This window comes from Candida metapsilosis (assembly GCF_017655625.1).
Source record: "Candida metapsilosis strain BP57 chromosome Unknown scaffold2, whole genome shotgun sequence".
In the NCBI taxonomy this organism is placed as follows: Eukaryota; Fungi; Ascomycota; class Pichiomycetes; order Serinales; family Debaryomycetaceae; genus Lodderomyces; species Lodderomyces metapsilosis.
Genome location: NW_027138160.1, coordinates 756,010 through 771,816, shown reverse-complemented (window position 1 = coordinate 771,816; position 15,807 = coordinate 756,010). Strand labels below are relative to the sequence as shown.

Here is a 15,807-nt window from a genome sequence, read left to right as displayed (position 1 = left end):
CATTTCGATTTAGCTAGTTCTGACCCAACAGCTACATTCTGAGTTTAAGCCTTTTCAATTCGGCGTGGAGGTGTGGGCAATGGTCGGCCATAAACTGACCATATATAGCTCTCAACTCTAAGTCGGTGTAGAATTTTCGCAAGAATGAAAGGGATTGGTCTTGCAACTCCGAGTCACTAAAACGCTTCCTTATAAACTGAAATTTTGGTTTTTGATCCAGAGAATATCGAAGCGTCCTGTAATGCCACATATTAGCAATGTCGTACAGCTTGGGAAAATGGTAACCCACAATTCCGAACGGTAACTGAGGACTAAGCATGTTTATGTCATGAGTGAATGCAGAGTCAACTCGGGAATCATTTTCCCCTAAATATCCATACACAAAAAGCCTGGGCTCGTACCACCAATTAATAGAGGCGTTGGGGAAATTATGTTGTAGTTTCCTCATTGTTTTTGCAGCCATCATGTCGCCACACTTGGTGGTTACAATTAGCATGGATAGGCTTTTGTGACTATATTCCTCGAGGTTTTGGATATTGTCAATATGTTTTTCCGGGTGTCCTTCATTCCTCAAACAGAGTTGCACGAGCATGGGGAATTCTTTCTCCAAATGATGATTTGAAAAGACTTCATCGAAAAGTATATTTCCCACAAGGGACAACTCCTGAAGCAAAGAGGTGTCGAAAGCTTTGCTTATTCTGGTGCCAACAGTCGTATAAGTCATCAGGTGAAAATGCAATTTCCGTAACTTAAGCAATTTATAGAAGCACGGATCTCCTGCAATCGGGAATCCTAGAAGCCAAATGGTAAAAAACGTCAAACACGTAAGAAATGGGTACTCTTTAAGAACGTCTGAAAAACGGTCTTCCTGAGAGAAGAAGTCAAAACTGAGAGTTGATTTTATACCCAGTGGTATTGGGCATGGATCTCTATAAGCAAAAGGTGATGGAACAAACTCGGTATTGCACGTTGGATTAATTGTTTTCAAATCATCAAGCATAAACTCTCGCATTCCTTCTTCATAGCCGTGCCCTGATTTGTAAACTTTGAATGACAGAATTACTTCAAATACCCGAATTGTTTTGAAGTGATTAACAATGCGTTTCAGAAGACTGTCATTGTATTGATATATGATAATGTGGCACACCACTTCATCTTTACTCATCTGGTCTAAGTATCTCTCCAAAACGTTTCTAGAAATTATGGTATATAGGTTTGTTTTTGGAGTATTGAGATTCTTATGGAACTTGAAGCTGAAATTGTCCTCTTCCGTCTTCTCCTCTCCCGTCTTCTCCTCATCGACAACTTCACCCTTTTCGTGATCCTCTTCTTCCTCTTGTTCCTCTTTCTTCAGTGACCACTCTTCGTATACATAGATATTCTGATACAATTTGGGTATTGCAACAAAATATAATTTGGAATGCAAACCCGCAAGAGCCAATGTTTGGTGCTGATTGATGTGAAGAAATACTTTCTGCAATACTTCGTGGGGTAAATCGGCTAAGCAAACCATTGACTTGAGAGTGGGCCAAAGAACAAAGAAATTGGTAAAGAGCATTTGTTTACATTATATACATGGTGCAGCTCCCACTACCCCTATTTTCTTGTCTGATACAGATTTTTCTTCGGCCCCTGCATTGCATTTGTTATACTTGCCTTTGATGAATGGAAAATGGGGTTCCCAAACGTGTGAAGTGCACTACCATATTGAGCGGGTAATACCGACGCATTCCAGCAGTTTAAAGCGATTCATTTCCAAGTCTAAGAAGATTACTACAGTTATGTGTATGTATGTAGCTGAGTCCAGATTACTTAGTAAGTCCACATAATCATCTACTTTGTTATAATGAGAGGGTTGTATTGCTGTAATATTGACATCGACAAGATTGCTTATGAAAAAGAATAAAAATAAAAAAAGCCATGCCCCAACAGCTTAGGTACATTCTATGCCCTTATTCAATCTTGTGACTTGTGTATTAAGGATATAATGTTTTTTTTTATGGTCTTATGTGTGTGTGTGGGCGGTTATGGTTCAAGAAAAGTTTTGTCGCAATTTCAAATGTTTTTGACGCCAGAAAATAGCCAACTCTTTATACGCCAGCACAATCGCCAGTTATCATCATCATCATCATCATCATCACAGGGCTAACCACGCACAAGATAACATGTCACTCAGTCTATACAAAGTTAAACAAACCTATTTTGAAAAACTCTTCAAATCAAATGCCAATAATGATATAAATCACCCTTCGTCTTCCGTCTCCTCCTCCTCCTCCAGCAACAAGAAGATTCCCAAAGTATTACTTCTTGATAATATAACCACATCAATAATATCACTATCATACACTCAATCACAACTTCTATCCAATGATATCATCTTGATTGAATTGGTTGAGAATTGTCAACGGTTATCAACAATGAAGCATTTGGAATGTATTATCTACATTAACCCTAATTCAACGTCCATTAGACATTTACTCGAAGAGATGAAGTCACCCCATTTTAGGAAATACCACGTTTTTTTCAATAATGTTGCAGGAAAGAATGATATTGAACAATTGGCAATTGCTGATGAATATGAAGCTATTGATAAAGTTGTTGAGATTTTCCAGGATTATTATATTTTAAATGATGAATTATACTTGAACGATTCAATCTTGGCTAAATCTAGTGTCAATCCAGTATTGGAACAGGCAAAAAGTTTGACTAGTTTGCTATTGGCGTTGAAAAAGAGTCCCATTATCAAATTTGAATCGAATTCAATTGATTTGAAGAAACTTAGTTCTGAATTGTTGTATATTATCAATTCAAATTCAAATAACAACTTGTTTGATGATTTGAATCTGAGGTCAGATACTCCACCAGTTTTGTTGCTACTTGATCGGAAAAATGACCCAATTACGCCACTTTTAACACCATGGACTTATCAATCAATGATTCATGAATTTTTAACCATTGATAAAAACGTTGTGACATTGCCTGATAACCAAGTGATTCTCTCACAACAAGATGATTCTTTTTTCAATGAGTCAATGTATTTAAATTATGGAGATTTGACTAACAAGTTTCAAAAATATGTTGAACAATACAAGAGTGAAACTAAGCAATCATCAATTGATAATTTAAAACTGCAAAACTTGGCAGAGTTGAAAAAGACATTGACCAAGTTTCCCGAATACAAGAAGATTTCCGTCAATATCTTGACGCATTTGAATTTGATTAGTGGTATTGATGAACAAATTTCGAAACAACAGTTGTGGGATATTGGTGAATTACAACAAACGATAATCTGTGACTTGGATAATCAACTGGAGATCAAGAACAAGATGATTCAAGTTTTGGAAAATAAGTCAATCTCAACTGTCAACAAGATCAAATTGGTGTTGCTCTACAGTTATAAATTCCACAATCCAACTGACTTGTCATTCTTTATCAACAAATTGGAAAATGATGCAGTAACTGCACCATTACCCAGTCAGCTGCAATTGGAACTTATCAAGAAATTCACCACATTGTTTAAATCACACGATTTGACACTGGCTTCCGCACGAGATGGGGTTCATGATCAATATCAGAGCCAGCGTCAAGGATTATCGAACTTGTTCACCAATAGGAAGGTCAATATCAACAATTTGTTTAATCGAAATAGTGCTAATCATTCAGGTAATGAAAATGTCTATCTACTGTATACACCAAGGTTGAATCAAATCTTGACCAGTTTGATCAAACCAGATCAAGGGTTGAATCATAATTCAAACTTGTCTACATTATATCCTGAAGTGGTGAAACAACAGTATGGTGAAGATTCATCGTCCGATGCTATTCAGGATTTGATTATTTATTTCCAAGGTGGAGTTACATATGAAGAGTTGCGTTTGGTTCATGAGTTTAATCAAAGTGGGCACAAAAAGTACAATATAATTATCGGAAGTGATGAAATGTTGAATAGTGGCCAATGGTTAACAAAAATGTATCAAATGGTTTCCAAAACTTCAAGAAATGATCAATCTATAGATCCCGCTGGTGATGATTTCATGTCAAGTCAAGATAGACAAGCCCAACTACGTGAAATTTTATAAACCCTAACACACCTAATAAACTAGCTATACATACATATATATATCCGTTCTGCTACTCTATGGAGCATATTTACCAAACTGAATCTCCCAGTCATTAATCTTGCGCTGTAAATCATCAATCATAACCAACTTATCATTATAACTAACCTCCAACGCCCGCTTCTCCTCAAGTGTTGCTTCAGAATCAGGCGCAAAGGAAAACAATTCAAACTTGTAATTTCGTTCTTGTTGTAAATCATATTGCGTTCTTGCGATCCATTCAATTATGGCACTGGTACGTTTGCGCAAGTCGTAGATGGAAGATTGGGAATTAACGTTGCGGGGTTTATATGGTGCTTGGATCAATTCGTCTTTACTTGCTTGTGCTGCTGCAGCAGCCGCGGCGGCTGCAGCGGCGGTCGAAGATGATGAGTTGGAGGTGGAGTTGTTGCCACTTCCGGTGTGGCTGTTACTACTTGGATGCTCGCGTTTCTTTTTGCTGCTCTTGTTTCGTGATTTTCTTGGATCGCCCCCTCTTGAGTTTGTTCCTGATCTGTTTCCAGTACCTCCACCACCTGTAGAGCCACCAGTTTCGGAATCTTCATCTTCATATTCGCGTTTCAACGACAGGTCATTATCCACTTCCGAAGTGGCACCAGATACCACCCGACTTGTTCTCTTCCTTGGAGAATAATGACCACTACCGCTTCCAGAGGCAGTACCTGTATTACCAACTGATGCTGCTGCTGTGCCAGTGGCATCAGATTCATCTACTGGTAAACCTGATTCTTTTGCACTCTCTCTCAATGCCTTTTGTAATTGTTTATCATATTCATCTTCGTCCAGATGATGATGGTGGGTGCGTCTATCTTTCCGTCGGTCCTTACTCTGGGTAGCTGAAATTGCTGAGGTGCTGGCATTGCCACTGCTGTTGTTTGAATTCGTTGGTGGGGATACTCTTCTCCTCTTGTTACCACCACCACCGCCATCCAGTGACTCCACTTTGACTCCATCACCAATACCAAACAGTTCAATCTTTTTCCGTTTATCATTAACTGGCTTATACAAGGTTCGTTTCAGGTATCCATCCGATTTAACATATAGGTGATTTTCCGGTTTACACAATTCACACCAATACAAATCAGGCACATCATCATTCGTAAACAATCCAACACAATATCCATGTTGCCAAACACCACATTTCTCACAACATATAAAAAGACCTTGATCAATGGTGATTTTGTAGTTTCGTTTCAAGAATTGGGCAAATTCAGGATTGATGGAGTCGGCATGAAGTTCATCTTGTTTACATATACATCGAGTTATTTCTCCATCTTCGTCTTCTTCGTCAGCTTCGTCTCCGCCTCCTTCTCCTTCTAGGTCCTCGTCTTCTTCCTCTTCGTTGCCACCTCTGATATGAGTTGGTCTTCTTCTTTCGTCGTCCTCTTCTTGTTCTGCTTTGACTGGTCTTATGTCAGTGCTAAGTGATCTTCTACGAGTTCTTCGTGATGACATGATTTACTGTGGAGGATGTAAGTGCAATTTGTATTTAGTAGGTACTGCTGGCTGCTTTGAAAAGATTGTCGTTTTAGTTAGTGGTTCTATTGCCTTTGTCTTTGCCTTTGCCTTTGCCTCTGCCTTTGGTTTGGTTCGTGTTGTCTGTGTTGTCAGTGTTGTGTGACGTTTTTTTTTTTGGGAAGCACATGTCAATGTCGTAAAGATATTAAAGTCGCATTAATACCATTTACGACACTGTTGATATATATTTTGCAACTCTTTCCTACAAAGATTGCAACTACTACTAATTACACATAATTTATGACTAAATAATCCTGTATTAAGTCTATATTATAGTCTATCAGCTACTAACTACCTACTATCCCTACTTTTCCTCCTCTTTTCTTCTCTTGTTGTTTTGTTGCCCCAATACCCACCCTCACAACAAATAATCTCCTCTACCCCATCCCAAACCTCAACTCAACCTCAAACACAAAAACCACGACCCCGGGGCCCACTCTACTCACATTCATATACCAAAAGAAAATATCTCACCATTATTGAAAACACACTCCTCTTCCTCAACTCACAAATCCTCAATACATTTAGTTACACTCCTCCCCTCCAAAACGAAAAAAAAAAACAGCAATATATCTGCCGTTATTTTTGTTTTTATTAACAAAGGCTTCGATTAAAACGAGCGTTGGTGTACATGATGAAATTTACTTGCTAATGATTTTACCAGATGAAATGTACTTAAAAAAGATGCAAAACAAAAGTTGCAAATTAAAAAAAAAAAAAAAATACAGGGGTGGGTACTAAATGGGAGGACAATGTGATGGTTGTGAATCAATACGTGGTGAGTTCCTTTTGATATCCTGTTTGTAGGTGATCCTTGTTTCGTGTGATGCGATGAGCATCGTTGGATTTAGGGTGATGTGATTTTGGAGTGATATCTGCTGTTACCTGCACTTCAACAAAGAAAAAGAAAAGACCAAACGGTAAAGTCTACTCTTCTCTCAAATCAACACTCCAGTTGGCTTCTTGCAAAGCCAACTCAATAGCAACCTTGTTTTCCTTTGCAACTTCCAACTTATTCTCATACTTATCCCGATCAACAACACAAACAAGCCTAATTTCGTCCAAATCATTAATCTTTTGTTCTTCACAATTACTCACAATCAGCTGAATAGCATTGACAACTTTAGCCGCTTCAGTTCGTAGCAAGATCAATTCAGATATCGATACCATACGATCTTGGAATTGGATAATTGGCTGTAGATTAGTATAGTTGATTTTGATTATTAGTGATTCGTATTCAGCTAGTTTTGTCAAGTACTTGGTATAGGCTTCGTTGGGGTTAGTTTTCGTCATACCTTCCTGGATGACTAGGGATGAGCTTATACTGCAGCGTAGCTCTATGAGTTGTTGGCTTAGTGTGGATCGTAGTTTGAGTGCACTGGCAAGCTTCATTTTGGGATAGAAATCTAAAGTGATAAAGAAAATAATTGAACCGAGCTGAGTTGGTGGGTTCAAAGGGAGGGGTTTTTATAATCTTCTGGGCTCAGTGAGTCATAGATGTAATAAATAAACATATAAACATGACATGCAGTTCAGTATTAATACTATAAGGTGTGTAACATTTGTTTTGGTAAACACGTGATGACTCATGAAAAACTGCAAAATTATACCAAAGACCACTAGCATCATGCATCATCAACAACAACAACAACAACAAACCAATACACACTACCTATGCGCTAGCTAGTTAGTGACTCATATGTTTACAATTGAACTAGTGACTCATTAGTTATTACCTTTCCCCGCTCAAAATATACAACAATTGACCAAACAGCTAGGCTACATATAAAGCGCCAAAGCTTCCAACTGAAGTCCATCCACAAAGCAACACCACACAAGCCATGTCTAACAGCACACCAGCCACAGATCCAATTGAAGCTGCAGCTCTGACTGCAACTACAGCTAAGCCATGTCTCGGCCAACTTTTGAAATTGGTGAAAGTCTCCGACAGCAAATCAAGCCGCATCAAGAGTCTAATTTGTGACAACTGTAAAGTTCAACAATGCGACGACACCGACGCAGCAGCAGCAGCAGCACCATTCAATGTTGACTACTTGTATGAGGAGTACTTGGTTTTGATTAAGAAAGAAACTGAAATGAAGTTGCAAATCCAACAGCTCAACATCAGCACACACAACGAGGAAGAAGAGAAAGAAGAAGACAAAGAGGAGAATGACGACTCTGCTGCTAATGAAGAAGCTAAGCAAAATTACCTGAACATGATGGAGATGCTAGTGCGTAAAGACATATTAAACAACCATCTTAGTCTACTACGCACAATAATTTCCAATGGAATCCCCAGCACCTCAAGCTACGATCGCAGAAAGCTTAGAGATGTGGCCCAGGTTGATGTTGTTGAGTATGACGCAAAGTATCGGGACTTGTTTGATAAAAGGGTTCATTTGGAGCTCAAGATTCAGAAACTTAATTGGAGATAAATTGTACAGATAAGATGAAGAGGTGTAAATGAAGGAAGGAATCTACAGTTGTTGTGTTTTTTTCTAATTTTAATCAAAATGTTAAACTCTAAACAAAAATGTAATAATAATCAACAACCAAAATAATAAAACTATAGCACAAACATCCAGTCTCTCTCTCTTTTTCTCTCTCTGTCTCTCTCTAATGACCAACTTGCAAAGTATGGTCCCTGTCATAAATACCACGGTTTCTAATATATGGATCCAACTGAATATAATTACTCGACAATGCAATATTCAAATCCAACTTATCCTTCAAATACCGATCACTAACTTGTGGATTAGTCGACTCGATCCACTTTTTAGTAGTTTCAAAAAACCTAGCCAATAACAAATCACGCTCTCTTTGCAACCTCGCATACTCGGCATCTTTCCTCTTTGGCGGATACTCATCTTGAGGTTCAGGAATAGGATAATAGCCTCTAGTTGTATCATCACCACCAAGATAATCAGGGATCAAACTTGGGTCAATGAATTTACTCAATTCTTTGGCGTCTTTAGTGAAATGGATCTTGGATGCAACAACGGGGTCTAACCAGTTTTTAATAATGTTCCACACTGTAGAAAAGATCCAGGGGGCATTGTGGATTAAAATGAATCCCAAAGTTTCTGGATAATGAGCTTCAAAAACATCAGCCAAGAACTTAATAGTGGCATAATCGGCATTCTTTAAAGAGAATCCAGTTAAATCAAACACAATGGTACATGTGTCAACAGATTCACTAACTTCTCTCAAAAACAATCTCACCCATTCAATGGTAACAATAGCATACCTTTGATTCTGTGGCAATGGAGAATCAGAAGTTAAATGTTTCTTAGCTTGGAAAGTGAAAATTGGGTTATTATTCTTATCTCTACCTTTAATCCATGATTTTTCAGTAGTGAAATTTTTAATAAACCCCTTGTTGGTGCCATTCAAATAGGAAGGTCCATCTGATTCCATTAACCAATCGTTAGTGGGGAACTCATGGTATCTCCAATTCAAGGATTTGAAAAACATAGCAAGTGCTTTTTCAGTATCCCATTTCCTAGCTCTAATGAATTTCAAAACCAAATTGTCAATTAAATCGTTACGCAACGATTTGAGGAATGCTTGGTGCATTTCTTTGCTGTTGTATTGACCCAAGTGGGAGTAGAAGGAGTTGTCTGGATGGACACTGACTGGGTTGTTGACAGTAGCTTGGAAGAGGTCAAGTTGTTGACCACCACCAAATTGTTGTTGCTGTTGTTGTTGTTGTTGATGATGTTGTTGTTGTTGTTGGTTATGGTGACCGTGTGAGTTGTGACGGTGCTTGTTGTTGTGGTGCTTATTGTGGCTGCTGCTACGGTGTTTGTTGCTGTTGGGGTGTCCAATTCTACCACCATAGTTTCCACCACCATTGGCTTGTTTACCACCATAGCTGTTACCGTTGTTGTTGAAGATGTGAGCTGGTAAATCGTCATAATCAGTCAATGTGGTTTCAGCAGTAACAAAAGTTTCCATTGAATTGACTGAAGCAACGTCATCGTCATCGTCATCATAATCATCATAACCACCATTGTTGTTATAACCATTGTTACCAGCAAATCCGTTCAATTGTTGTTGTTGTTGAGGTTGCTGAGGTTGAGCAGAACTACCATCATAGTCATCAGCATACTCAAAAGCAGCTTTAAAATGATGAGCATAGATGGAATAAAAAACTTCACTAGGAATATCAACAGGTTGGTATCTCTCTTGAGAAGATTGAGTTTGAATTTGATGCATTCTCTTTGAATTAGCAGGAGGTGAATCCTTGGCAGCACCAGCACCACTAGCGTTTGAAACACTAGCATTTGACGACTTTTTAGAACCAAATAAACCCAACTTCTTTTTAGAAGCTGATGATTTACTAGAGTTTATTGAACCTCTTGTATTGGTTTTGGATAATACACCAGTAGCAATACCTTGAGACTCATCGAAATTGGCAGTTGAAGTAGAAGCAACATAACATTGTTTGTAAGGTAAATCTTGTGAATTAATGTCAATGGGGTATCCAAAGTTTTTCAAAAGATAGGCCCAAACTTGTTTCAAGACGATTTCTTGATCACCGTTAAGAGTTTGGATTCTTTGTAATCTGTATTTGACGTTGTTATCAAAAGGCATGTTTTTCTGTAAAATTCGGATGGGATGGGCTGGGGGGTGGGGTAGTAGAAGAATGTAACTTTTTTTTGTAGTTTGTTTTTTTTTTGTTTTTTTGTAGAAAAAGTCTAAGTGTTGTCTAAGTGTAAGTGTAAGTGTAAGTAGTTGTAGCTCTTCTGGTAGAAGAAGAGATATGTGTATTAGGTTTTGGTTTTGGTTTTGGTTATGAAGTTAAAGTAGTTTTTTGTTGAAATATTTCTGTATGTTTTGTGCGGGTGAAATTTCTTGTTACTCTCTGTCTCTCTGTCTGTTTTTGTGTTGTTCTTTCTTGTGATAAAATTTATTTACAACCAATAGATACAACACACAAGCAACACCAACAAATCTCTAAATCTCAAAATCTCTCTGGATCTCTAAATCTCAGCAGTTAGGTATATATATCAACTGTAGCAGTAGTAGTAGTAGTAGTAGTAGTAGTCTGTATCAACAGCAAACAGTAGTTATTTTTATAGCTCAAGTAGTAATAGTGTTCTTTTAAACTGTGATAATGCCAACACAAAGGTTACTCTCCTATTAGTGTCTTTGGTGTTTTGGTGTTTTGGTGTTTTGGTTGATGAAAAGTTATTTGATAGGTTTTGCTGATGCTATTGATGCTACTGCTGTTGTTATATATATATATACTCCTTTAACTCAACCCATATGAAAGTTTTCTAAAAGTGTGGAGAAACGTTATGAGTGCTGTGTATATGCTGTGTATGTGAGACTGTGATAATTGCGCAACAGTACTGTATATAAGAAATAATTCCTATTTAGGTAATAACGCTACCTTCTATATATCCCAAAATTTTACCCAACTTTTTACTCTAATTATATTACTCAATTGGTATTCCATTAAAGACTAAAAAGAGGTTTATAAGTAAGGTGGTGTACTTATACAACACTCGGTTTGCAAAGGAAGAGAAGAGCTGTGCCGTATTTTACTGCCCCGGTACTCTTTCTCAGATCTCATCGGAAATAACAAAGATATGGATAGAGATATCAACAAACAAGAGTGAGTGTAAGAAATAGTATCAAGTTATAATGGGTTTATTGAAATTTCAGTTCCCTTCAAGATGGGTGTGTAATAAAAAGTCACATCCGACATCCCTATACCGTAGCACTAGACAATAACATTTACTAATTAAGAATCAGCCGTATAGGAAAGTGAGTTTTATTTCTTCTTTTTGTTGTTCTCCACATCCTCGTTTGTATATGTCGTTCTCCTCTTCCTTGCTTGTACACATGTGACTAAATGAAACGTTTTCTTTCTGGGTTAATTGCTGCAAATTGAATTAAAAACTAATTTCATACACACACGAGCACTACACTAGTACCAGACAAAAGCAATTACCATATGCAACCCATTATATACAACCCACTCACCCATATCACCCACAGGTCATGTCTTTTGGCGATCTCTGTAAGTCATCTCTTCATGCATCGACACCTGCATATACACTAAACCTACCTACACTACCTTACCGCTTCAACCGATTCATCACGAAGCTATCGTAGTCATACTCTTCAGATGCAAGGGTTCAACCCCCTTCCCTCCCCTATTCACTCAATAACTACGTCGAAGGTTGACTACCTTACTTGAAAAATACGTCATCTTCTTTCTTTGTGCAGTATTAATTGCATATGTGGTGGGACACCGCAAAGTGGGGTCAAACCGGCGTTTAAATGTTAAAGTCCGCCTTAAATCCGATGAGCTTAATTGTAAACACAAAACCTTTTTTTTTTCATGTCCCCCCCTCACAGGCATACACATTAAACTTTTGTTGTTGGTCCTTCCCCACTTTACTTGCCTTATCACGTGTGGAATTGCAAAGCTACACCACATTTCATAAAACTCACACGATACTAAGCTTAACTTACAGTCAACTTTCGTAATAAGATTTAAAAGTATATATATTGCTATCTAGTTATTGTACGTTATGTCTCTCTCTTTTCTAAATTAACCTTTGCAGCTATAGGTATCCCATATCCCTAAACCCTATTCCTAATGTTTTATTTGTAATTCCTTTAAACTTCCTACTTACCTCCGTCTAGACCTAGGAAGTAACTTTGGTCGTCTAGGATTAGCTTGAGGTGGAGTGGCCGTAGCTGTAGCCGTAGCCGTAGCTGTAGCTGTAGGTGCACCCGCTTGCTGCCCATTGGGCGCAAATCCATTACCCATCATCGGCATTCCACCAGCAGGATTACCAAACCCAAATGAAGGTGTTTGGCCAGTAGGTGCAGGACTTCCTCCAAACATAAATGGCTGTGATTGCTGTTGTGGTTGTCCAAATCCAAATGAAGGTGCAGCAGTACTTCCAAATGGCGTTCCTTCTCTACTCTGCTGCTGCTGCTGCTGCTGTGAATGCTGTCCAAATACACTAGCTGGATCAGGAGTACCACTTTTAGATCCAGTGAAATTGAACAGCGGCACTTTATTCAATTTAGTAGCTGACCCAAATATCTGAGATGGGGGCGGTAATCCACCACTAGTAGCGCCAGCAGTACCTTGTGCTGATGCTGATGGAGCTGCTGTTGCTGCTCCGCCAAAACTAAATGATGGTGTACTAGGACGACTGCCAAACGCTGGTGCTGCTGCTGCTGCTGCGGGTGTAGTTGCAGAAGGTTGGGCTTGTGGCTTAGCTCCAAACCCACTAAACCCCGTCGCACTAAAGGGTTTGGGAGCAGCAATACCAGAACTACTACCACTTCCAGTCTTTGCACCAAACAAATTCGTAGTTGGTGCTGCAGTTGAGTCAGCACCTGCTGGTGGTGGAGTGACGCCCGGTGCAAACTTAAACCCAGTTGTCGCTGAAGCCGCAGCATGCTGCTTCTCAGTAGTTGAACTAGCTGCGGTTCCCGCATTACCAAAGGAAAATCCCAACGATGAACCCCCTGACGTTGGCGTTGGTGTCGACGACGTACCAGTCTTGACTTCATCAGAACCTTGTTCCTTCAGCTTATCTTTTCCAACTTGTCCAAATGTAAATGCCGGCGATGGTGACTTGCCTTTATCTTCATTCGCAGCTGCACTAGCATTAGAACCAAATGAAAACAATGGAGCTGCCGATTTGGACTTTTCTTCAGGCTTGCCTAATGAAAATGCTGGTGATGACGTACTGCTTGCATTATCTGTAGTCTTGCCAAATAATAATGCTGGTGATGCACTCTTGGCTTTGTCGTCACTCTTTCCAAAATTGAAACCAGTAGTAGTGGGTTTGCTTTTATCATCATTGGTGGAAGTAGCAGCCGGTTGGCCAAAACTGAAACCAGAAGCAGTGGGATTGCTCTTATCATCAGCAGATGCTGCAGCTGGTTGACCAAATGTAAAACCAGATGTAGGTTTATCTTTATCAGTAGAATCACTTTTACCAAACACAAATCCACCCGCTGGTGTCGTGGATTTCAGTTTATCCTCATCATTGGTGGAAGAAGGTAAAGGATTGAACCCAAATGAGAATGCTGGTTTGGATGCAGTTTCTGATGGAGCGGTAGCTTTAGATTCGTCCTTATTTGCCCCACTACCAAAGCCAAAAAGAGGAGTTGATGATTTAAGCGCAGCCTCTGTTGCTCCTTCATTTGGTTTTGAATTATCGCTTGGAGCAACTCTCTTGCGTTTCGTATCGCGTTCTTCTGATTCATCTTCATCCAATTGAGCACCTTTGTCATCTTTAGCAGTTTCTGAGCTCACCTTTGGTTGAGAAATAGCTGAGAATGCAACAGCAGTAGGTGCACTAGTAGACCCGTTAACTATCGTAGTAGCACTGTCCTTCTTGTTGTCTCCCTGTTGGCCAAAAAGACCACCACTTGGTTTAGATCCAAAACCAGTGAATGGTACACTCTTTGGTGGGTTGAAATTAAAGCCAGACGTTGGTTTGTCCTTTTCCTCTTTGGCATCAGTGTTGGATGCTGTTGTCGATGGCTTTGCACTACCAAACGTAAATGGAGACGGACTTTTCTCTTCACTGGATTTAAAAGGTTCTGGTTTGCCAAATAACCCAGTAGATCCCTTTCCAAAGGATACTGCGGGTTTTGGCCCTTCTTGCAATGACTCTGCTTTATCATCCTTTTTCTGACCAAAGTTGAAGCCAGTAGGTTTTGGTGTCTCCTGTTTTGACTTATTTGTACCATCACTAGACGTTGGCTTGAAAGGAAATAATGGTGCTGCAGTTTTCTCACTGGGCTTGGCTTCGCTTCCCGCCAGAGGCTCTTCTTCTTTCGAAGTTGTCTCGTTTCTTGTCTCTGTATCGGTACTTCCAACAATTTCTCGTATCTTTTTATCATCAATATCAAATTTGAACCCACTAGATGGAGCAGAAACCCCACTTTTGTTTCCAGAGGGCACCTTCAAAGAATCTTCCTTCAATTTGATTATATCTGAAATAGATTGCGTCTTGGCAAGATAATCAGAGTCCAATGATAACGACAACTTCTGACCCAAAGCAATGCCATTTCTATTCGGTCTCAAATTCAGTTTAAAATCACTATCATCGCTTGTTCCCTTAAATTTAGGTTTGCTAACTTCACTGGCATATCCCTTGAGATTAGTACTAGTAACCACATCAACCGGTTTCTTGACATCATAAACAAGCTCTTTCAAGAAAAACCCCTTTTTCCTCTTTTTATTGCTATTCTTTTCCAAATATGAAGAGCTCGACCTTTTTTTAAAATTTAGTACCGAGTTTAAATAATCAGTATTGTATGTTTGTGTGCTTGTATCAACCATTGTTGAATCACCATGTGACATTGTGGTTGTTGTTGTTTCATTGGGACTCTTCATATACCTCATTTTCTTCCTCATTAATTCCATTTCCTGAATTGATCGTTTTAGTCGTACTATTCTGCTTCTTTCTGCTGGATCGATTTGAACTATGGCCAATTGTTCATATTGGTCTTCTTCTTGTGGCTGGTTATAATAGTTATTTTCCTGTGCTTCCCCTTCATCTTCTTCCATAGACAGGTTCACTACTATTGACTGATTCGGAAATGGGATACCAATAGCTGGTGAATCATCACGACTAGTTAAAACACTATTATCCTTCGATGCAACAACTAATGAATCAATAACTGATTTCCTTCGTTCAAGGTCATTATGTGATTCCTCTTCATTAGTTTTGATTTCATTGTATAGGTTCAGATATGAAGTATGTCTTGGATGTACCGTACCCCTAGTTAAAGACCGAGGGATTGATTCATCAGTAGGATGACCTTGAATTGAAAGCCGTTTCCTCTTTTCAGAAACCCCGAAATTCGTAGGTAATGGTTCGACTAAGTCAATTTCATTGTCTTGAATGTGTTCATCTTGTGAATCGTTATGATTGGCCATTGTCTCTGTTGATGAAGATGTTGCTGGTTGTGATGATGGTTCTGCCAGACGAGTGATTGCTTGTTTCAATTTGGCGAAATATCCTCCAAACCTATTGCTTCCCCGTGGTCGCAGTCTTTCTTCGCTATTGAGTTGAGACTGTTCCTGTGATTGACTGTTGTTCATTGGTGATAGAAACAGATTCGTACAAAGACGTTTGGTTAAAGCAGTTCTTCTTCTTCTGCCTTTGGTTGT

General features: G+C 39.0%; 7 protein-coding genes across 7 annotated transcripts; 2 read left to right on the top strand and 5 right to left on the bottom strand. All coding sequences in view use genetic code 12, as the record gives it.

The window, feature by feature from the left end:
- Nucleotides 1-31: 31 nt before the first annotated feature.
- Nucleotides 32-1,513, bottom strand: I9W82_001833 (uncharacterized protein; the record flags this gene model as incomplete). The annotated part of the gene is made up of 1 exon (XM_067690622.1): nucleotides 32-1,513. One exon carries the CDS (start codon nucleotides 1,511-1,513, stop codon nucleotides 32-34), a length of 1,482 nt encoding a protein of 493 aa, XP_067549069.1.
- A 652-nt stretch (nucleotides 1,514-2,165) lies between these two features.
- I9W82_001832 (uncharacterized protein) lies at nucleotides 2,166-4,079 on the top strand (the record flags this gene model as incomplete). The annotated part of the gene is made up of 1 exon (XM_067690621.1): nucleotides 2,166-4,079. The coding sequence occupies one exon, from the start codon at nucleotides 2,166-2,168 to the stop codon at nucleotides 4,077-4,079; it is 1,914 nt and encodes a 637-aa protein (XP_067549068.1).
- Nucleotides 4,080-4,136: 57 nt separating this feature from the next.
- Nucleotides 4,137-5,573, bottom strand: I9W82_001831 (uncharacterized protein; the record flags this gene model as incomplete). Its single annotated transcript, XM_067690620.1, has 1 exon — nucleotides 4,137-5,573. The coding sequence occupies one exon, from the start codon at nucleotides 5,571-5,573 to the stop codon at nucleotides 4,137-4,139; it is 1,437 nt and encodes a 478-aa protein (XP_067549067.1).
- A 990-nt stretch (nucleotides 5,574-6,563) lies between these two features.
- I9W82_001830 (uncharacterized protein) lies at nucleotides 6,564-7,028 on the bottom strand (the record flags this gene model as incomplete). Its single annotated transcript, XM_067690619.1, has 1 exon — nucleotides 6,564-7,028. The coding sequence occupies one exon, from the start codon at nucleotides 7,026-7,028 to the stop codon at nucleotides 6,564-6,566; it is 465 nt and encodes a 154-aa protein (XP_067549066.1).
- Nucleotides 7,029-7,477: 449 nt separating this feature from the next.
- On the top strand, nucleotides 7,478-8,074 carry I9W82_001829 (uncharacterized protein; the record flags this gene model as incomplete). The annotated part of the gene is made up of 1 exon (XM_067690617.1): nucleotides 7,478-8,074. The coding sequence occupies one exon, from the start codon at nucleotides 7,478-7,480 to the stop codon at nucleotides 8,072-8,074; it is 597 nt and encodes a 198-aa protein (XP_067549065.1).
- A 181-nt stretch (nucleotides 8,075-8,255) lies between these two features.
- On the bottom strand, nucleotides 8,256-10,235 carry I9W82_001828 (uncharacterized protein; the record flags this gene model as incomplete). Its single annotated transcript, XM_067690616.1, has 1 exon — nucleotides 8,256-10,235. One exon carries the CDS (start codon nucleotides 10,233-10,235, stop codon nucleotides 8,256-8,258), a length of 1,980 nt encoding a protein of 659 aa, XP_067549064.1.
- Nucleotides 10,236-12,288: 2,053 nt separating this feature from the next.
- Nucleotides 12,289-15,738, bottom strand: I9W82_001827 (FG-nucleoporin; the record flags this gene model as incomplete). Its single annotated transcript, XM_067690615.1, has 1 exon — nucleotides 12,289-15,738. One exon carries the CDS (start codon nucleotides 15,736-15,738, stop codon nucleotides 12,289-12,291), a length of 3,450 nt encoding a protein of 1,149 aa, XP_067549063.1.
- Between the last annotated feature and the right edge of the window lie 69 nt (nucleotides 15,739-15,807).